Source organism: Melozone crissalis, unplaced genomic scaffold (genome assembly GCF_028551555.1).
Source record: "Melozone crissalis strain CALT ecotype California unplaced genomic scaffold, PUWL_Pcris_2 ptg000120l_1, whole genome shotgun sequence".
In the NCBI taxonomy this organism is placed as follows: domain Eukaryota; kingdom Metazoa; phylum Chordata; class Aves; order Passeriformes; family Passerellidae; genus Melozone; species Melozone crissalis.
In genome coordinates, this window is record NW_026535896.1 from 333374 (window position 1) to 355397 (window position 22024).

A 22024-nucleotide genomic window follows, 5' to 3' on the forward strand; every position below is an offset into this window, starting at 1 on the left:
GATTTGCTTCCTCACCCTCCTGGAGCGTGCCAGTGAAACCATGTGCAAGATTAATAATAAAATGAGAGGATAATTAAGCCACCAGTGGTACAGAACATTATCTGCCCAAAAAGGAGCCATTCCCCAGATGGAATCACTGCCATCAGCATTTCCTGACAGCTTGCACAGCCAGCCAGGAGTCGGAGGAGAGGCAGAACCATTGTTCTCCAGAGATTCCAGAGCATGTCTCAGCTTTAAACATAGGGGGTTTTACCCAAACCAACTGCTCTGGCCTTCAAGAAATCCGTGTTTTCCTCCTGGCTCTCCACTGACCTGCTGGCTGCTCTTGGAAATGTTGCTTCCTCTCCACACATTCCAGTTTCCCAATCTGGAACATGAGGGTAATTATGCTGACCTCTTTTTTGGGATTGCTGTGAGAGCAGCTAGGAGGAGAGGCCATTTACAGGCTGGATGGCATTTAAAAGCTCAAAGAACAGCAAAATAAGATATTGAATCCACGGTTCTCTCACCCATTCACCCAGCAGGTTTCCAAGATCTGCCCAGCAGCAGGTAAATATTTCTGTCTGTGTTGTCTTTGCCACCGGGGCTGTAACTCCACTCCCGAGTTTCTAAAGAGAAACCAAAGCACAGACAGGGGAATTGACTCACCCAAGTACCCATGAATCACTCTGAGAAAACAATTGGGAGATCTCTCAAATTCTTGGCTTCTAAATCCCGGTTCAGCACAAGATATAATTAGGCCAATGATACCACAGAGGTGTCACTGCAGGCCAAGGACAAGAGCTTTTAGATTTCCCTCTCCCACACCCTTTTTACCCGTGCTTAGAACCTGTTGTCCCTTTCCACCAGACTGAGGAGGATAATTCACATTCCCTACCCTGGCAATCGAGGGCAGAGGTTGCTGCCACACACACTCTGAGCCCTGCAGCGTGCAGACTGAAATGATTTATCCAAAAGGAGCAGGAACACGAGCACACCACCCTGTTCTTGTGACAGATTTGCTGGAGGAGGGAGCTATTTACAAAAGCACTCTGCAAATCAAAAGGAAAAAATTCTCATCTTCCAGTGGAAGTTATTTTGCTTATCAATATGCAGATTTGTCTAATTCATGAAAGTGGGGTATCATAAAAGCAACTTCATCCACGTTCCCAGATCCAGGCAGTTTGTGAATAAAAATTCCAGCAGTCTGATGCTCTACTCATTGTAATTTTCTGTCTCTCCTGGGATGCAGGATGACCACAGGCTCAGCACCTCGGAGCTGGAGATGAAGTATGGTACCAGCATTGACAAAGTAAGTGCACAGGGCTTCCTTAAGGAACTGCCTCAATCATTCTCCTCTTGCCTCCCCAGAGCTCCCAGGAGCAGGAATTCCGTTGTTAGATGTGTGTGGGTGCCTGCATTGATGCTCCCAGTAAACCCTAAACAGCCAAGCCAACGAGCACTGCCCTGGATTAAAGTGGAGATTCTCTCGAGGCTGAAGACAGCTGAGCCACTGCTTTGAAACCAAAAATGGCACCTCAGGGTTTTGCACCAGCACCTCATTTTTTTCTAAAGCTGTTATCTGATCTTTTGATTTCGCCACAATTCACTTTTCACTGTGACAGTTCATAGCCAAAGACTGCATGGATTGAGCTGATTTTGAAGGAAAATCTAGATTTGAGAAACTACACCTGAGTCCCTTTGACATCTGACATTTGAATATAAAAGCACGGAACGTGGCCAGAGCCCAGACAAGAATTTCAAGAACCTCCTGAGCTGCAAACACCTTGTGGAAATGAAAAAATCATAGCAAAAGGATGTCAGTTTTCCCCTGGCTTTCCAAACACTTAGTCCAGGTATATTGGATTGAACACCAGCAGAATGGAAACTCCTGAAGGATGCAGCCCCACATTCAGTGCTCCAGAAGAAATAAGAAATGGCTGTTTCTCCACAGCAGATAATTAATAGCAGCCACTCTGAAACCAGGAGGTTTGGAAATCAGAGTTGCAGCTGGTTTGTGACACAAACAACCCTGAAAGAAACAGCAGCACGGGCATTTTGTTCTGAGCTGGGGCAAAAATCTATTTGTGATTTCATTGTGAACGTGTGAAAAAACAGCAGCACAGGCATTTTGTTCTGAGCTGGGGTAAAAATCTGTGATTTCATTGTGAATGTGTGAAAAAACAGCACCATGGGCATTTTGTTCTGAGCTGGGGTGAAAATCTGTTTGTGATTTCACTGTGAACATATGAGAAAACAGCAGTATGAACATTTTGCTCTGAGCTGGGGTAAAAATCTGTTTGAGATTTCACTGTAAACATGTGAAAAAACAGCAGCACAAGCACTCTTCTCTGAGCTGGGGTAAAAATCTCTTTGTGATTTTATTTAGAATGTGTGAAAAAAAAAAAGCAGCATGGGCATTTTGCTCTGAGTTGGGGTAAAAATCTCTTTGTGATTTCACTGTAAATATGTCCCCTCCTTCTGCAGGGTCTCTCAAGTGCAAGAGCAGCAGAGATTCTGGCTCGGGACGGCCCCAACGCACTCACTCCTCCCAAAGCCACCCCAGAAATCGTGAAATTCCTCAAGCAGATGATCGGGGGCTTCTCCATCCTGCTGTGGATCGGGGCTGTCTTCTCCTGGATCTCCTTTGGCATCCAGCTGGCTCAGCGCGTGGATTCAGCCTTTGACAACGTGAGTGGATGGGCGCCCACCCCGCCAGCGCTGGGTGGTTTCAATACTCCACAGTTACTCAGTAACTACAAGGAGGCCTCTTGTTCTCACCAGGCTCTCCCGCCGCCAAACACTTCTGATAAAAGCTCAAACATCGCCACACCACGCGCCTAAAGAGTGCCTGGGCAAAGGTTTGAGAGCCACTGGGCATAATCACAATTCTTGAGAATTCTGAGAGCAGTAAAAATGTCTGAAGACTTTAGACTCTGACTTCAACCAGAGACTAAAGAGTGTCTGATTAATTCCCCTTTTTGAGTTCTACTCTGCTATTTTTTAAAATATTTTTACATTGTAATCAGGATTGTGTCAGTTTACAGAAGGATTTTAGATCATTAAAACTATTGAAACCTTTTTTTATACACACACAAAAAAAGCTTTAATTGATCACTTGCAGGCCAACACCTCAAAGTTCTTTTCTTAACTTGTCTTTTAACCTGGCCAAAACCTCATTTTAAAGCAACACAGAACTGATTCATTCTAACAAAGGAATTATGAAAACTTGTTTTAAATTAATCAAATTATATCTTTTATTGTTCAGCTCTACCTCGGAGTAGTCCTGGCCCTGGTCGTCATCCTCACTGGCATCTTTGCTTATTATCAAGAAGCCAAAAGCACAAACATCATGGCCAGCTTCAGCAAGATGATCCCACAGGTGAGAACCACAGTGCCTTAAAACTGAGGCCAAAATTCATCCCAATAAAGCCTGAGGGAAGCCCAGCAAGCTCAACTTGAATTTATCTCTTGGCAAATGGCCCAGATTAATGTGCTGAATCACAAACCATTGCTAAAAAGCACACAGTGGTTGCTTTCATAGATCTGTGAATTGTGGGATGCACATCCTTGGGTTAGAGATCTCAGCGCCCAGTTCAAACCTGCAGAAGGGTGAAATGTGCTGGGTTTCACATTTTGCAGCCCACTGCTTTTACCCACAGCCCTGATGGCATGTGAGACATCCCTGGAAGGCATTTCCCCATCTGCAAGGCCACTTCCCATCTCAAATCCCCCAATTCCAGGCTGAGCCGTCCAGCTGGATGTCAAATATTCTCACATTTCCTCTCCATCACCCTGCTCTGGCTCTGTCCCAGAACAGAGGGGTGGATCTCAGTGTAGAGGGTGGCACAAAGCTAATTTTTGTCCCATTTTTGTCCCATTTCTGTCTTCCAGCAAGCTCTTGTCCTCAGGGATGCCGAGAAGAAGGAGCTGCCAGCAGACCAGCTGGTGGTTGGGGACATTGTGGAGATCAAGGGTGGGGACAGGATCCCTGCAGACATTCGCCTCATCTTCACTCAGGGCTGCAAGGTAAACAGGGCTTGGAAGAGCAAAGGAAAGAGGGAAAACAGAGTTTGGAGTGATTTATTACATAGGAATAATTTGTACACAACCAATATGGGTAATTAGAGCTGTGACTGGACATAATTGATGAAGGCAGAGAGCAGAAGCCTGAATGGGATGCTGAGCTCCTCTAGGACTGAACATCCTCCCTCTCTGAACATCCAAGGAGTCCATGCCATGTTCTGCCTCTGCTCTTTGCCAGGACAGGGCAGATGCACCAATAAAACCTGAGAGTTTCTACTGGTGGCAGATCCTCAAAATTGTGGGGTTTTCTCAGGCCCCACAGTCAGACTCAAAGTCCCACTGGCAGACACACAGCATTGGCTGACCTGAACTCCCACAGAAATAGGCTCTGTCAGGAACAGCAGCAGCTCATAGAAGAGGCACTGAGAGGTGTTGATGTCACTGATTGGATGGATATGTGGATATGTGGATATGTGGATATGTGGATATGTGGATATGTGGATGTGTGGATGTATGGATGTATGGATGTATGGATATATGGATATATGGATAAATGGATATACGGATATATGGATATATGGATATATGGATATATGGATATGGATGAAGCTGCCACCACACCTCCCGGGCTGGACACCTCTGTGTACTGCTGACTTTAATCTGGGCATGTCTCCCTTTCATTAAAGGTGGACAATTCTTCACTCACAGGGGAGTCAGAGCCACAGTCCCGCTCCTGTGACTTCACCCACGAGAACCCCCTGGAGACCAGGAACATTGCCTTCTACTCCACCACCTGTGTGGAAGGTGAGCTGATCCTGAAACTCAGCATGGAAATCCCATTTCTTCCTCTTTATCTGTTTCTCCACTGGCTCCAGCCACATTTATTATCCCGTGTGCGCACCTTTACATCCTTTTGTCTTTATTTCTAGTTAATCTTTCACCTCCATTCAGCAACTTCAGGGGAACTGAATGTTTCTAATTTTTATTACATATCATCGTACAGAGAGAAGAGGCCTAAAAAAAGGCACCTGCACAGGTGCTGTTCAGTCCTGCTAACTCATTTGAGTAATTCTGCTTTGAGGAACTTGAGAGAGGTTTAATTGCCCACATGAATTTTGACCTGAGCAGATTAAAGAGTGACCTTGGGGGTGGTCACACTTGGCATTTGTTCCAACATGCAGCGTGGTTATGGCTGCACCAATCAATGGATTTGAACTGACGGTGGTTTCCTCACAATTTTCCCATCAACACCTGTTGGAATGTCAGGCTGCAGCTTCCTCAGAGTGTTTGTGTGCCCTGGAGGTGACAGTTTTTTGTCCCTGCAGGCACTGCCACCGGCATTGTCATCAACACCGGGGACCGCACCATCATCGGCCGCATCGCGTCCCTGGCCTCGGGCGTGGGCAACGAGAAGACGCCCATCGCCATCGAGATCGAGCACTTCGTGTACCTGGTGGCAGGGGTGGCCATCTCCATCGGGGTCCTCTTCTTCATCATCTCCGTTTCCATGCGCTACAAGATCCTGGACTCCATCATCTTCCTCATCGGCATCATCGTGGCGAATGTGCCCGAGGGGCTGCTGGCCACGGTGACGGTGAGTCTGCGCTGGGCTTCTCCAGCTCTGGGCTGGGTTGGGTTTGGGGAGGGGTGGGGGTTCTTATTATGATCTTATTATTATCTTATGAAGGATAAACCCTTCATTTGGTGATTCTGGTGTAACTGAGTCAGTCATCTCAAAGCCAGCTGGGGTTTAAGTTCAAGTGCTGCTCTGCCTCAATGGCTGCCAAGTACAATGACGTGACTCATTTCCCCACCACCCGCTCCCACTTGGAAGTGGGGACATTGTACCCTGAAAGTCACATGAAAACTCCACTTATTACCAATTGTCCAGCACTAAAATCCCTCCCTGCCTGAGGAGCAGCACACACTACTGGCTCCAAAGTGTGACCGTGTTCACAGGGATCTTAGGATGAGGGAAGAGATGAGGATCTGACTCCATGTTTCAGAAGGCTGATTTATTATTTTATAATATATATTACATTAAAGATATACTAAAAGAATAGAAGAAAAGGTTTCATCAGAAGGCTGGCTAAGAGTAGAATAGGAAAGAATGATAACAAAGGTTTGTGGCTCGGACTCTGTGTCCGAACCAGCTGGGCTGTGATTGGCCATTAATTAGAAACAACCACATGAGACCAATCACAGATGCACCTGTTGAATTCCACAGCAGCAGATAACCATTGTTTACATTTTGTTCCTGAGGCTTCTCAGCTTCTCAGGAGGAAAAATCCAAAGGAAAGGATTTTTCATAAAAGATGTCTGCAACACCAAAGCACCCCAGCAGCAAACAATGAAGGGAATCATTGCAGGATCCATGGAGCTGGTGACCAGCAGCTCCCTGCCCTTTTCATGTTCCTCCACCTCAAACAGACTCCGATAGGACATTATTATTTCTATCAGCAGGCAGTAGGTTCCTATCAGCAGCAAATCTACCTGTGCTAGTTACAGCCAAACCTCAGATTCTAAATAAAACAATGGAGGGAAAAAATGCACCAACAAAATTAGCAGCCAACAAAAATGAAAAATTTAAAATATTCTCTTACAAACCCCACAAAAGATATACCAGGAGAATGCAATCTCGTTACACCTGTGTGTAGCCACACCTTGGTGACAGCTGGGCCCCTTCCCTCCTGCCAGGTGAGCCTGTCCCTCACGGCCAAGCGCATGGCCAAAAAGAACTGCTTGGTGAAGAACCTGGAGGCCGTGGAAACCCTGGGCTCCACCTCCGTCATCTGCTCCGACAAGACAGGAACCCTCACCCAGAACAGGATGACTGTTGCCCACCTCTGGTTTGACAACCAGATCTACTCAGCCGACACCAGTGAAGATCAAACAAGTAAATGGGAAAATGGGGGTGTGGGAAAGATCCATCTCAGGATGCTCATTTTTGGTGGCTAAATCAGACATTTCTTCCTTCTACACGTGGAAATTCCTCCTTAGCCATGTGACATGTGAAAAAAAATAATTAGTGTTGAATTCCACTCACAGGAAGTAAACCTGAAGGAGATTCTACTCCAGAACCTTTTGCCAGGAGTGCATTTAGTAGGAAATTAAACAGACATCATCCAAACCCCTTTGCCCGCACTGCTGGAGGGAAAATTTATATAACTTTTTTTCCATAAAAGAAGATGTCAAAAGAATAATTTTTTTCTGCCGATAAGTCACTTCTGTTTTTTCACAGTTAAGATTTTACTTGTGTCATGCAGTGTGCTAAAAGATGCAATGTGTGTTTTGCTTCTCTCAGGCCAGCCCTTTGACCAAAGTTCCCCCACATGGACAGCGTTATCAAAAATTGTCACTCTCTGCAACCGGGCAGAATTCCGGCCAGGACAGGAAAATCTCCCCATCATGAAGGTACTGCTTGTTTCCCTTCCTCTGAGAAAGCAATTTTTTCTCTTTGGTTTTAACAATCTCCATTTTACCAGTAAGTTCCTACTGACAGTGGTTTTACTGCTGTACACTCACATAAAAAATTTAACACAAGATAAAAAAAAACACAGAGCCAAGAGCATAGAAATGCAAATTATTCTGAATTGGAGGAGATCCACAATCCCAACTCCTGGCCCTGCACAGGACAGCTGCAAAAACCCCTGTGCATTGTCCAAACCCAACTGTGCCTGCCAGGAAAAGGGCAAGACAAGTAGCAGGAGCAGTAATTACTGCACTGTTAATTTATTATAGCAAAGGTAAACATGCCTTAATTGATGTGTTTCCACATGACTGCTTGAAGGTAGTAAATTCTACTGACTGGGCTACCAGGACAAACCTGCTGTTTACTCATCAACACCATCTTCAAATTAATTTGGGTTTGTGCCTCAGCTCACCTGCAGTGCCCTGAGTGTGACCCCAAATCTGCTTTACAGTTTGCTGTGGCTCAGTTCCAACTCCAAGAGCAAAGCAGACACACCCAAATTCTATTTTAATATTTTTTTCCAGGATAACTTGAACGTAAAAATGGAAATTCCTTGTTGCTGAAGTGTGCAGAATGCCATGGAGTTGTGGAAATGTAAAAGTAAAATGTTTTCTTCCTTTGTGCCCACAGAGGGTCGTGGTTGGAGATGCCTCTGAGACAGCTCTGCTGAAATTCTCTGAGGTCATTCTGGGGGATGTGATGAGCATTAGAGCACAGAACAGGAAAGTGGCTGAAATCCCTTTCAACTCCACCAACAAATTCCAGGTGTGTTTCATTTTTTTTTTGGAAATCGTGCCAGATTGTTTCTATCACTGGGCCTGATGCAGCAATGAGTGACCTGGAAGCCTTAATGGGGTGATTCAAGTTATAATAAATACAGCTCATTCCACTTGATGGGATTCATGATTTCTTCATGGAAAAGAACATTAATCCCATGGGAAACTAGAAGGAAATAAGGACAATTTGAGCTCTTCCAACCCCTCTCCTGTTTGTGGCACAGCTCTCCATCCACGAGACCGACGACCCCCAGGACAAACGCTTCCTGCTGGTGATGAAAGGGGCCCCAGAGAGGATTTTGGAGAGGTGCAGCACCATCATGATCAACGGCAAGGAGGAGCCTCTGGACAGCGAGAAGGCAGAAGCTTTTCAGACAGCCTACATGGAGCTGGGGGGCATGGGGGAGAGAGTGCTGGGTGAGTGCCTGGGAAAATGGGGTAAAACATGGAAATAGTGTAAAATCCAGCTGTAAAACATGCAAAATGGGGTTTAAAGTCTTGGCACATCCAGCATGCCTGGAAAAATGGTTAAATGCTGGAGTTCCATGGGCAAGAGCAAAGCCTCTCCTCTTTCTCCCACATTTTCCTGCCCATCTCACCAACCTAAATACCTTTTCAGGTTTCTGCCACTTGTACCTGCCTGAGAACGAGTTTCCAGAGACCTTCCAGTTTGACACAGATTCCATGAACTTCCCAACCTCCAACCTGTGCTTTGTGGGGCTCCTGTCCATGATTGACCCACCCCGTTCCACGGTGCCCGACGCCGTCTCCAAGTGCCGCAGTGCTGGCATCAAGGTGAGGATTTACAGAGAAAAACACAGTGGGTTCACTGCAGAAAGACTCATTATGATTATTTTAGGTATTATTTAATGTATTAAAATTTAAGATCTCCTGCCACATTGTCACTAATTATCTTTCTAGCAACGATTACCAAAAATCTTAACCTTAGTTAAGACCATTGTATAATTTCAATTTAGAAAATCCCCAGAGACAAAACATTTTCATTAAAGTGGGAATCAGACTGTAGGAAATGCACAAAACCCTCAAACCTGGAAATCCAAATTGGCAAAAGCTCAGATAGTCTCCCATCAGATCCATTTCTAGAATGCAGAACCCACACCAGCTGGAATTACTTGCTTGTAAACAGAATAAGGTGATTGATAGAAACAATTCTAGAGAAGGCATCAGGACACTGCTTTGAACATTTACCCAGAGGAATCACCAATCTTAACACTATTCAAGTGGAACCTGAAGCAGTAATTCCCCTAATTTCACTCCCTGGGACCCACAAGTAAACTTTCAGCCCTAAGCAGAAGTGAAATCTATCTAAATCGAGGAAAATCTTATTTGGAATTACAGATCTCAGACAAGACTAATCCCAAACTCCAACCCTGATGAAATTTTCTGTAGCCTGAAGATCTGGCAATTTTTCTTTGAGAAAAGCAAGAAAAGGCTTTGCTTTATCTGTCAGGACACCTCAGTCACAAGGATCCATTTTAAGATGCAATATCCTAACAAACCCTCCCCACTGAACATACCTAATATAGATCCTTATATAAGGGCTCCTTTATTCTGCATTATTCTAATCTGGCTGCCTGTGACGAGTTCTTCCTCCAGAGCCCTGATAAAGCAGCCTCAGGAAGAGAGGCAGAGCCTCTCTGTTGGTACAGAGCTGGGCAATTACCGCCCCTAATCTCCCTCCGCTGTGTACACAGCGCTGCTCTGATCCCAAAGTGCTTCCTGCTCCTCAAAACATTCTCCCTTATCTCCCTCCACCTTTGGCCATTTGGCACTCACTTGTCCCTTGTTCAGGTCATTATGGTCACTGGCGACCATCCCATCACGGCCAAGGCCATTGCCAAGAGCGTGGGCATCATTTCAGCCACCAGCGAGACCGTGGAGGACATTGCCAAGCGCCTCAACATCCCTGTGGAGCAGGTCAACAGGAGGTGAGAGCCAGCAGAGCCTGGGCAGCCCCCAGGGCTTCATTTCCCTGCTCCCTCCATGGTGCTTTTATTCTACATCCCCGCTGCTTTCTGCTTTTTTTATCACACATTCCCACTCTTGAGTCATCTCCACCTAAATGTGTCCACTCGGTGGTTTTCATCTCTGCTGCCCGTGAAGAAAACCTGGGGAATTATTCTTTGCACATCATGTGGAAGTCACTGTCACTGCCTGTTTGACTAAACACACACACACACAGAGCAAAATTCAGCATCACACGACCCAGATTGGACCATCAGCCCAAATTCCTCCTTCACCCCTTAAATGGGGAAAAAATAGCATCACAAGGGAAGGATAAAAGCTCTTTGCAGAAGTGATGTCTTCCTCTGCTCCTCCCAGTGAGAGGCCTCTTTAAAATGCATTTTCTGAAGCTTCAATGAGGCCCCTCTGTATCCAGAAGTGACTGTGATCCACTCTGGATTTCTGCAGTGCCTTTCACTCAACTCCTGCTGATTACCAACGAACGCCTCCGCAATTAACTCAATTTGCCGCTTTCCCGCCATCCAGCTGCACGCCCATCCCACCAGCGCGCTATTTCCACCCTTCTAACCCAAAAATCCACCCTGCCCTGCCTGTGGCTCTTGCAGGGAAGCCACGGCAGCCGTGGTGAACGGGATGGAGCTGAAGGACATGAGCTCAGAGCAGCTGGACGCGATCCTGCGCGAGCACGCCGAGATCGTCTTCGCGCGCACCTCGCCCCAGCAGAAGCTGATCATCGTGGAGGGCTGTCAGAGGCAGGTGAGGCAGGCCTGGCAAAGGTCACACACACACACAGCAGGGTTTGGAGGCTGGGAGCCAATTCCCAGTGCTCCCCAAGCTCTGTTTATAGTCCTTTCCCCGTGCCAGAACATTATCTAACAGATTGTCATGAACGCTGCCTGGACTCAATCCAAGCCGCTCAAATTCCTGCTGCAGACACAGCTCCCGGTGACAAAATGAGCTTTCCCTGGGTTTGGAGCTGTAGCTGGAGCATGGATTGTCCCTGGCACTCTGAGAAGCACAAAAAGCCTCCTGTGCCCTGGCTGGGAAGGAGAATTCCCTCGGGAATTCTTTAAACCCAGATAAAAGCAACGCTGCTGCCACATCCTCTCCTCTTATCTCTTGTGGCTGCTCAGAGCCATGTCCTGCTGCCCACAGGAATGTTTGGGAGTGGAACTGGTTAGTGGCAGTGCTGGGTGAACAGGTGAACTCACAGCTCTTTTCCAGCCCAGATTATTTGTGATTCTGAGGTATGAACCCCACAGAATGCCAGAGCGTGATTTATGTACCACCAGCTCTTATCTGTGTTACTTCCCAGGGCTGTAATGTACCACCAGCTCTTATCTGTGTTACTTCCCAGGGCTGTAAATCAGGCAGCAGGATTTAAAGACAGTTTGTCCCATCCATGGGCAATATTATGTAAAGCAGCCTGGAGTGCAGCCAGCACAGGAGGAAAAAATAAAAAAAAATAAATTACAGAGCTCTGTAAAAGATGAAAATTGCCATCAAAAGACTCTCCAGTCAAAAATGACATCTTCCAAGTAGATTTTGTGAATTAAAGAAGCCACACTAGTGCTGTGCCTGGACTTTGTAGAGAAGATGTGGCATAAGATATTATTTTATTTTTGTAGTCATGCCAGCACTGAGCTCCCCAATCAGCATTTTATCAGCTCTTTGGGTTTAAGCCTGGAGGGCTCTCCAGGGAGTTAAAAAAAAAAAGAGATAAAACTTTTCAATTTGATGTGGTTTTCATTTTTTGAATGGTCTCCGCTTGGCACACGGTGGGTAAACGTGTTCTGCACTGCTCAGACTCCCACACTCCTGGCAGATTTGGCTCTTTAGGGATGAAAAGGAACACCCTCCCCCAGCCACACTCCAGCTATGTTTAGCACTTAGAGCTTATAAGCCTTTCTGTACATGGCATTATTTATAGGTAGTGACACTGTGCTCAATCCCCCCAGGGACAGGAAATTCAGCATTTTATTAATCAGTTTGTCTGGCTTTGTCCCCACTCTGAGCACCCTGCCTTGAACCAAGACAGAAACTTCTATACCAGCCAGAGCAGAGCCTGGAGCTGCAGGAGATGTTCAGGGAGATAACAAAGAAGCTGAGTTGGATAATCAGAGTTTTCCATCTTTTGGTTTAGTGGAGAAATTCCAGCACAGACTGAGGATGGCCAGAAGCTGCTGGGATAGGATGAGGACAGGCTCTAAACAGTTACATAATTTATGAATCAGATGAAGTCTGGCTGTTTCTGTAGCACTTCATTAAAAAATCAGGACATTTTGTGTTAATCAAACCTCCCCCAGATGTCAGAGGTGAGCCTGGCTCCGCTCAGACAGGGATGGACCATGCACACAGAGCAGATATCCAAATCTTAAATCCTCTTTATACCAAACTATCAGACTAATTGCATTTGAAATGCATCTAATTGAGATATCCACTCTTTAGGAAGCAGTGAATCACATCCCTGAATTTTCCAGGTCTCTACTGTAAAGGGAACCACACAAAACTCTGAGCTTGCTCTCTCAACCCTGCCCACCACCCTCCTGACCCCTGGCTGTGTTTGATGTGGGTACAGAGAGGATTCAGAATTTCCTATCAGCATTTTTCTGTTAGAAATTTAAGGATTGATGCTGGCAGGATCCACCCTCTCCTCCCAAAGCCACATCTGGGTGCTTTTGTGTGTTCCAGGGAGCCGTGGTTGCCGTGACTGGAGATGGAGTCAACGACTCCCCTGCCCTAAAAAAAGCAGATATTGGGATTGCTATGGGCATTGCTGGCTCTGATGCAGCCAAAAACGCAGCTGATATGGTCCTGCTGGATGATAACTTTGCTTCCATTGTCACAGGAGTGGAAGAAGGTAAAGATTATGTTGTTTCCCACTTTCTGAGCTGGAAACAGCTGGCAGGGCCTCCTGATCTTCCTCTCTTCTCTTTCTGGAATTGTGGATTTGATGTTTGGGAAAGCTGGGAATTAAATCCATTTCTACACGTGACAATCAGAGAATAAGGAAATAATCTCCCTCCTCACACATAATAAAAATTTGCTGTCTCTGTTTGATTAGGCTTCAGATAAAAGCATTTCCTGACCTGTTCCAATGCAGTCTGAAGCCTCACAAAGATAGAAATTATTTTCTCCACCTTTTCCCTCGATTATTTTCTCACACATCACTGTGCTCCACCTAAGAAAGGAGCACTCACCCCACTCTTCTTTCACTTGTGGTTTCCATCACAACCACAGCATTCTGGGGAATGAGGCTTTTCCCCTCAAACTGCCTCATCAAAAGAAATGTTTTATTACACTTGAGTTTTAAGAAGCCTTTAAGGGAGGGGAGCTTAAAAAACCCAACAAAGCCAAATTAAAAAATGCATGATGAAACACATGAGGGAAGCAGAAATAAGCAGGAAATGTTTCCACCTCATTTAGTAAAATTTGAACTCTTTTTTTGCTGATAGAAATTTCCTTAGACAGAAGAATTTTCTGTTTCCCCCAGGCCGCCTGATCTTTGACAACCTGAAGAAAACCATTGCCTACACCCTGACCAAGAACATTGCTGAGCTCTGCCCCTTCCTCATCTACATCATCGCCAGCATCCCAATGCCCATTGGCACCATCACCATCCTCTTCATTGACCTGGGCACGGACATTGTGAGTTGGCAGCTCCAAAGCCATTTATTTCCTGCTGGAATATCCTGCCAGGGACAGGGGCTGGGGGTGGAGGCACATCCTGAACAGGGGATTTGTCCTACAGATAAAAAAGACAGTGAAAAAAGGGATTAAGAACAGCCAGGTAGAGAGAAAGAAGAGTAGAAAACAACAACAACCTGCAGGAAGGGAGCAGAAAGCAGAGACATTTTGTGCAGGCTAAAATCAGCAGTGAACAATTATGCATAAAAATAAAATAAAATAATAAATATAATATAATATAATATAATATAATATAATATAATATAATGAAAATATAAGAACAATAATATATGATATATAATATATAATATATAATATAGTATATAGTATATATACTATATAATAGATACTATATCCTATATACTATATGATATATGATATATAATATATAATATATAATATATAATATATAATATATAATATATTATATATTATATATTATATATTATATATAACATATAATATATAATATATAACATATAATATATAATATATAATATATAACATATAATATAATATCTTGTGTTTTAACCAAGACATCTGAGGGATTTCTGCACCTACACCTCACATTCCATCCAGCCCAGCCCAAGGGACCTGGAAGACCCTTTAATTTTAAATTAAGGTTCAATTATTGTTAGCCTCCTCTAGATTTTGTATTGATCACCAGATCCATGCATATTTCAGATTTTCCCCAAACCCTTTACAATTAATAGGAATTAATTAATAAGTATGAATTAATTATTAGGGATCCACAGAGATCCTCCTCTCTGTTCTGCCAACATTCAGCAGAACCACTTGGGAACTACAAATTGCTTCTAAACCCCCAAAAATCAGGCAAATGCTGCCCCCCAGCCCCTGAGGGTTTGTTTCTCTTGCAGATCCCCTCGGTGGCTCTGGCTTATGAGAAAGCTGAGAGTGACATCATGAACAGGAGACCCCGGAACAAGAGGAGGGACCGGCTGGTGAACCAGCAGCTGGCTGTCTACTCCTACCTGCAGATCGGTGGGTTGGCCTCTCAAACTCTCTCTTGTGTCAGCAAAGCAAGATCGAGCTCATTAATTAAAAAAAAAAAAATAAATTTAGGAGCTGAAACTCAACCCCACCCTCTGCAAACCCCTGTGTACTCCTGCTGTGTAGTCCTACCTGCAGATTGGTGGGTTGGCCTTGCAAACACTCTCTCTTCTGTTAGCAAAGCAAGATCAAGCTGATTAATTTAAAAAATTTAAATTTACTTCTACTTGCAGATTGGTGGGTTGGCCTCCCAGACTCTCTCTCTTGTGTCAGCAAAGCAAGATCAAGCTCATTAATTTAAAAAATATAAATTTAGGAGCTGAAACTCAACCCCACCCTCTGCAAACCCCTGTGTACTCCTGCTGTGTACTCCCACCTGCAGATTGGTGGGTTGGCCTCCCAAACTCTCTCTCTTGTGTCAGCAAAGCAAGATCAAGCTGATTCATTAAAAAAAAAAAAAAAATTTAGGAGCTGGAACTCAACCCCTTCCTCTGCAAACCCACCAGGCCCCTCCTGCTGCTCATTATTCAGCAATTAAATGAGGTTTTAACTACAGAGTGCAAGAAATTCCCAGCACCAAAACTCTCAAACTACCTCTAGCACGTTTCATGCATCCAATGCTCCTTAATTACGGTTTTTCCTCATTGCTGCCCCTTTGTTTCTGCAGGAATCATGCAGTCGGTGGGGGCCTTTGTCACCTATTTCACTGTCTATGCTGAGCAGGGGTTCCTGCCCTCCACGCTGCTGGGAGTGAGGGTGAACTGGGAGAACAATGCCATCAACGACTTTGAGGATTCCTACGGACAGCAATGGGTAAAGCCACCCTGGAAATTCCCTTTACAATTAATAGGAATTAATTGATAGGAGTGAATTATTAGGAATTAATTTTTAATAGGAATTAATTGTTGCTAGGTATTAATTATTAATAGGAATTAATTATTAGGAATCCACACAGAAAATTCTGCCCTGAAAATTCCCTATCCACCTGCTTGCTTTAAAATTCCCCCAAAATAAAGGGATAGGGAATGCAAATGAGGTTTAATGGAAATAGAATTGGTTTTCATCTCATGTTCCTGCAGGAGAGACTCTTTAGGGCTCCCTGCTACACAGCTCCTTCATTCAGCTTCTGCTCTTTCATTCATTCTTCAACAAGTTGGCACCTTCTCACTCCCAGCCTCTGTAGATGCACCTTTCTCTCTGGTCTGGATGGTTAAACCCCTCAAAATCATCCTGTCCCAGTCCCTTGCATCTTCCTCTCTGGTCTGGGTGGTTAAACCCCCCAAAATCAATCCTCATCGTCCTCTCACAACCCCTTGCACCTTCCTCTCTGGTCTGGATGTTTAAAACCCCCAAAATCAATCCTCATCATCCTCTCACAGCCCCTGCAGGTGCATCTTCCTCTCTGGTCTGGGTGGTTAAATCCCCCAAAATCAATCCTTATCATCCTCTCCCAGCCCCTTGCACCTTCCTCTCTGGGCTGGGTGTTTAAACCCCTCAAAATCAGTGCTCACCATCCTCTCCCAGCCCCTTGCACCCTCTTCTCTGGTCTGGATGGTTAAACCCCTCAAAATCAATCCTCATAATCCTCTCCCAGCCTCTGCAGATGCACCTTTCTCTCTGGTCTGGATGTTTGAACACCCCAAAATCAATCCTCACCATCCCTCAAAATGAATCCTCACCATCCTCACACAGCCCCTTGCATCTTCCTCTCTGGTCTGGATGTTTAAACCCCTCAAAATCAATCCTCATCATCCTCTCACAGCCCCTTGCATCTTCCTCTCTGGTCTGGATGTTTAAACCCCTCAAAATCAATCCTCATCATCCTCTCACAGCCCCTTGCACCTTCCTCTCTGGTCTGTGTGGTTAAACCCCCCAAAATCAATCCTCATTCCTCTCTACTCTGGATATTTAAACCCCTCAAAATCCATCCTCACCATCCTCTCCCAGCACCTCTGCCAAGCTCTCTGCAGCCTCCCCCTCTCCCTGTGCAGAATCACAAGGCACAGCAGGCATTGATAAATCCACACAAACACTCCTCACCCCCAGCTCGTGCTGCAGCCTCGTGACTCAGCCCTGGAATAAAGCTGGGCCCAAATCTGAGCATTTAAATCTGGAGGAGCCCTGCATTCACACCATGAAATCTCTCATGGGGAATTGCAGCAGCCTGGGGGAGGTGGGAGGCTGTGAATTAAGAAGGTTTTGGTGTTTTCTTGGCTCTGCAGACCCATTACCAGCGCATGTACCTGCAGTGGACTGGCTACACAGCCTTCTTTGTCAGCATCACCATCCAGCAGGTGGCTGATCTGATCATCAGGAAAACCCGCAGGAATTCCATTTTCCGCCAGGGCCTCTTCAGGTGAGTTTAGCAGACGCACAACCCCACGATGGATTGGGTTGGAAGAGACCTTAAAGCTCATCTCATCCCACCTTCCACCAGCCCAGGCTGCTCCAGCCTGGCCTTGGGCACTGCCAGGGATCAGGGGCAGCCACAGCTTCCCTGGGCACCTGTGCCAGGGCCCCACTGGGAAGAATTTCCCTCTGAGGGAAGGATTTTTCTCCTATCTAATCTAAACCTGCAGTTCAAGTTAGCCTCCTGCTCCCTTCAGAAGCAGGTGAGCTCAGTGATTTGGCCCTCTCACTTTCAGCCTTTGCACAAAGATTAAGCCTGGCCTTGAACAATCACAAATCTCAGGCAAATATTTTATTACACCTCCCCTCAGCCTCTTTTCTGCTTCAGGGTAGGGATTTTCTTTAAAGATATTGTGCTGGTTGTTCTAAAAATGCAGCAGCTTAAAACCAACTTTCCATTCATTAAAATGTTTACTAGGAAAAAAAAAAAAAAAAAAAAGGGAGTTTCTCTTCCAGATTACTTTCTGAACTCCTTATCAAGAGATAGCAAGTCTGGACTTCCCTGAGATAACTCGAGGCTCTGGGAAGGGAGATACCAGCTGGCCAAACTCCCCCAGACAGTGCTGGCCGCCCTCTGCAAACCACCAGCCCCAGGAGAATTCCAAATATCAGCTGGGCCAGAGGCCAGCAGCAGAGCTGGCATTGCCTCCCAGGCTTTCTGATAGCAGAGCAATTTATTTTCCCTCCTTTATCTGCAGCCTACACCTATGTGTGTGCTTCCTCCTTGCATTAACACCTGAGTCACCCTGAGCACGCTCCCAGAGCAGCAGCAGCCTGGAGGAAGTGCTGCTGGGTGTCTCCCACAGCTGGATTTGGGCTGGGAATGCTGCCAGGACAGGCAGGAGCACCTGGGGCACAGGACAGAGCCCGGCCCTGTGCCTGCAGAGCTCACCTGGAGCAGGATTGCAGGGATCCAGAAGGGTCCTGCTGGCACACAGGGGGTTAACTCTGGGGTTAGTTTAACCCTCTCACAGAGGGTTAACTCAGCTCTGTCACAGGGGTGAACTCTGGGATTAATTTAACTCTCACGGAGGGTTAACTGGGGTTTATTTAACTCTTTCACAGGGGTTTAACTCTGGGGTTAAATCAATCCTTTCACAGGGGTTTAACTCAACTCTGTCGCACGGGGTTAACTCAGGAGTTAGTTTAACTCTCTCACAATGGGTTAATATCACAACTAACACCAGAGTTAAACAGGGGATTAACTCTGGAGTTAATTCAACTCTCTCAAAGAGGGTTAACTCTGGGGTTAATTTAACCCTTTTACAGGGGGTTAACTCTGAGATTAATTTAACCCTCTCACATGAGTTTAACTCTGGGGTTAGTTTAACCCTCTCACAGGGGGTTAACTGAGGTTTATTTAGCTCTGTCCCAGGGGTTAACTCTGGAGTTAATTTAACTCTCTCAAAGAGGGTTAACTCAACTCTCTCACAGGGTTTAACTCTGGTGTTAATTTAACCCTCTCACAGGGGTTTAACTCTAGGGTTAGTTTAACTCTTTCACAGAGGGTTAACTCAGTTTTGTCACAGAGGGTTAACTCTGGGGTTAGTTTAACTCTCTCACAGGGGTTTAACTCAACTCTGTCACAGGCTTAACTCTGGGGTTAACTCAACTCTCTCACAGGGGTTAACTCTGGGATTAACCCTCTCACAGGGGTTTGACTTGGGTTAGTTTAACTCTCTCACAGGGGTTTAACTCTGGGGTTTATTTAACCCTCTCACAGGGGTTTAACTAAACTCTCTCACAGGGGTTCAACTCTGGATTAACTCAACTCTCTCACAGGGGATAAACTCTGGGGTTAATTTAACTCTCACAGGGGGTTAACTCTGGAGTTAACTCTCTCACAGGGGTTTAACTCTGAGGTTAGTTGAGCTCTCTCACATGGGGTTAACTCGTCCTCTCTGTTTTTCCTGCAGGAACAAAGTCATCTGGGTGGGGATATTTTCCCAGATAGGAATTGCTTTGATTCTCACCTACGGCCTTGGACACGTTACAGCCCTGAACTTCACTCCCCTCAGGTGAGCTCTGAGCTTCCCCTGCCCTCCTTGTGGGCACAGAACAGAATCCTGCACCACTGCAGGAGAAATATTTTTAAAAATTCATTATATTCATCTCTATTTCTTGGCCAAAAAGACCATTATTGTCATAATTTCCACATTCTCCTGCTGCATTTCCTACTGAGGATCCAAAAAGCCACGAGTCCAAAACCAACATTTAAATATTTCTTCCAGCATCTCCAAGGTTTTGATGAGCGCAGCCAGCATTTAAATTTTATTTTAAATAGATCAGCCAGGTGATTTATTGCTGTGATAACACCAGGCAAAATTTCCTTCTGAATAGGACCTGGAATTAATTAATCCAGGAAGCATTTAAGACTGGGAGGCTTTACATGCTCATCATCAATTTGAGAGATTAATTAGGAGAAAGGAAAGAGGCCCAAGGAGGGGCAGATTTGTTTAGTGACATTGAAGAGCACAGAGACCCCAGAACTGGAGCTGAGCTGATCTCAGGGGTTTCTGAGTGAGATCTTTGTCCCCACTCCCAGGTTCCAGTACTGGTTTGTGGCTGTGCCTTTTGCCATCCTGATTTGGGTCTACGATGAAATCCGGAAGCTGATCATCAGGAGACACCCAGGAAGTGAGTGCACTCCTCTAATTTTAATTAAATATTTTCATTTCATGTGTCTTTTCCCACCCATTCACCCCCACCCCCACCTCAGCTGCCACTTGCAGGTGACTGCTGAAAAATTAAGCATTTTTATCCAATGATCACTTTACCTTTTTGAGGGAAAAACCCCAATTTTTTATTATTGTTTCTAATATTATAGAATATATAATTATATAATTATATATAACTATATATAATTATAATATATAGTATAATTATAATATATACTATATACACTATATACTGTATACTATATACTATATACTATATACTATATACTATATAATATTTACTTAGATATAAATGTATTTATTGCATACATAATACATAAAATTTTATTTACGTTAACATAAATAATAAATTTATATTATTTATTATTATATTTATATATTTATATATTTATATAATTATATATTTATATATTATATAATTATCTATTATAATTATCGTTACAATATATACAATAAATTATAATAATAAAATGTATTATATATAATTATATATTATAATTATTACAATATATATAATAAATTATATTAAATAAATATATGTATTTATTTAATATAACTCTATAAAAATGCATTTATCATATAAAATAAATATATATTTGTATATAAATTGTATAATTAAATACAATTAATATATATTATATATAATTACACAATATATTAAATTGTGTAATTATAATTATTTTTAATATTATTTTAATATTTTAAATTCTTATTTTTAATATTATCCCCTCCCTTCTCCTGCAGGTTGGTGGGACAAGAACATGTATTATTGAAGACTCAGACACAGGAGAGCTCCTTCCCCACCCGGCCCAGCCTCTGCTGCTTTCAAGTCCTGTCTGTGCAATATCGAGCATGGATCCACCCCGTGCTGGGGTGCAGAGATTTCATGGATTCAATGAAGAAAAAAGGACTTTAGAAGCTGAGCAATTACCTCCCACTGTACTGTAAGGCCTAGAAATTGAAATGCTACCTATTTTTGTAACTACTACGATTTTCCCTCGTTCAAAGATGGAGTTGGAGAGAACTCTGAGAGGAAAGCAGTCCAAAGACAGGAATTCCCCACAATCCAAGGCATTAATTTGCACTGAAGGAGTTGTTTGTTGATTTTTGTGCTGGTAGAACTGAATTCCAAGTGAGTGCACACCTAGATGTGTTTTACCTTGCCACAGGTAATTGTGCTGTATAGGAATAATTTGATAATAAAACATTTTTTTTTCCAGAAAAAAATTGGGGTTTTTTTTGTTCTCTGTCTTATTTTTTTTTTTTTTTTTAATAAAGATTGAGAGAATCTGAGTGGAATGGAGTCACAGAGGAAAGAAGTGCAGCCCTGCTTTTCTACCCCATTAACAGACCAAACACATCACCCATTCTGATAAAAGTGTCTTGAAAATCAAGCCATGTTGTATTTTCTGAGTCCCCCAATGAAGGAAGGAAATGATGAATCTGACTCCATGTTCTTAAAAAGCTAATTTATTATTTTATGATTTATAGTATATTAAAGAATACTATACTGAACTATACTAAAGAATAGAGAAAAGATACAGACAGAAGGCTAAAAAATACTAAAAACTCATGACACAGCTGGGCTGTGATTGGCCAATAAGTCAAAATAATTCACATTAAACTAATCAAACAATCAGCTGTTGGATAAACAATCTCCAACCACATTCCAAAGCAGCAAAACACAGGAGAAGCAAATCAGATAATTGTTGTTTTCCTTTTTCTCTGAGGCTTCTCAGTCTCCCAGGAGAGAAATCCTGGGCAAAGGGATTTTTCCAGAAAACATGAATGTGACAAAGCCACAACAAGATTGGAACACTTTGAAACCCCAAATTCAGTTCTCACTTCCCAAAGGTGCCAATCTCCAGGGCAAAATAGAACTTTACCTGTATTTAGAATTCATTAGTTTACAGGTAAAGTTCTTTTCAAAAGGTCACTTCAGCAAGAACCAGCAGGTACCACTCCTTGTTTAAACAAATTATTTCCTAATTTTAAAGAAA

General features: G+C 43.9%; 1 protein-coding gene across 1 annotated transcript in view; it reads left to right on the forward strand.

Moving 5' to 3' along the window:
• The window catches only part of ATP12A (ATPase H+/K+ transporting non-gastric alpha2 subunit), a 54214-nt gene extending 33017 nt beyond the window's left edge, over window positions 1-21197 (forward strand). Inside the window, exons 3-23 of the mRNA XM_054292858.1 lie at window positions 1232-1291; window positions 2467-2670; window positions 3248-3361; window positions 3874-4008; window positions 4692-4809; window positions 5331-5599; window positions 6703-6901; window positions 7310-7419; window positions 8108-8242; window positions 8478-8670; window positions 8873-9048; window positions 10066-10202; window positions 10845-10995; window positions 12931-13099; window positions 13733-13887; window positions 14805-14928; window positions 15605-15750; window positions 17160-17293; window positions 19263-19364; window positions 19892-19983; window positions 20769-21197. Coding sequence (XP_054148833.1) covers window positions 1232-1291; window positions 2467-2670; window positions 3248-3361; window positions 3874-4008; window positions 4692-4809; window positions 5331-5599; window positions 6703-6901; window positions 7310-7419; window positions 8108-8242; window positions 8478-8670; window positions 8873-9048; window positions 10066-10202; window positions 10845-10995; window positions 12931-13099; window positions 13733-13887; window positions 14805-14928; window positions 15605-15750; window positions 17160-17293; window positions 19263-19364; window positions 19892-19983; window positions 20769-20797 — 2952 coding nt within the window. The 3' untranslated portion in view covers window positions 20798-21197. The remainder of the gene's footprint in view (window positions 1-1231; window positions 1292-2466; window positions 2671-3247; window positions 3362-3873; window positions 4009-4691; window positions 4810-5330; window positions 5600-6702; window positions 6902-7309; window positions 7420-8107; window positions 8243-8477; window positions 8671-8872; window positions 9049-10065; window positions 10203-10844; window positions 10996-12930; window positions 13100-13732; window positions 13888-14804; window positions 14929-15604; window positions 15751-17159; window positions 17294-19262; window positions 19365-19891; window positions 19984-20768) is intronic.
• Window positions 21198-22024: the final 827 nt, after the last annotated feature.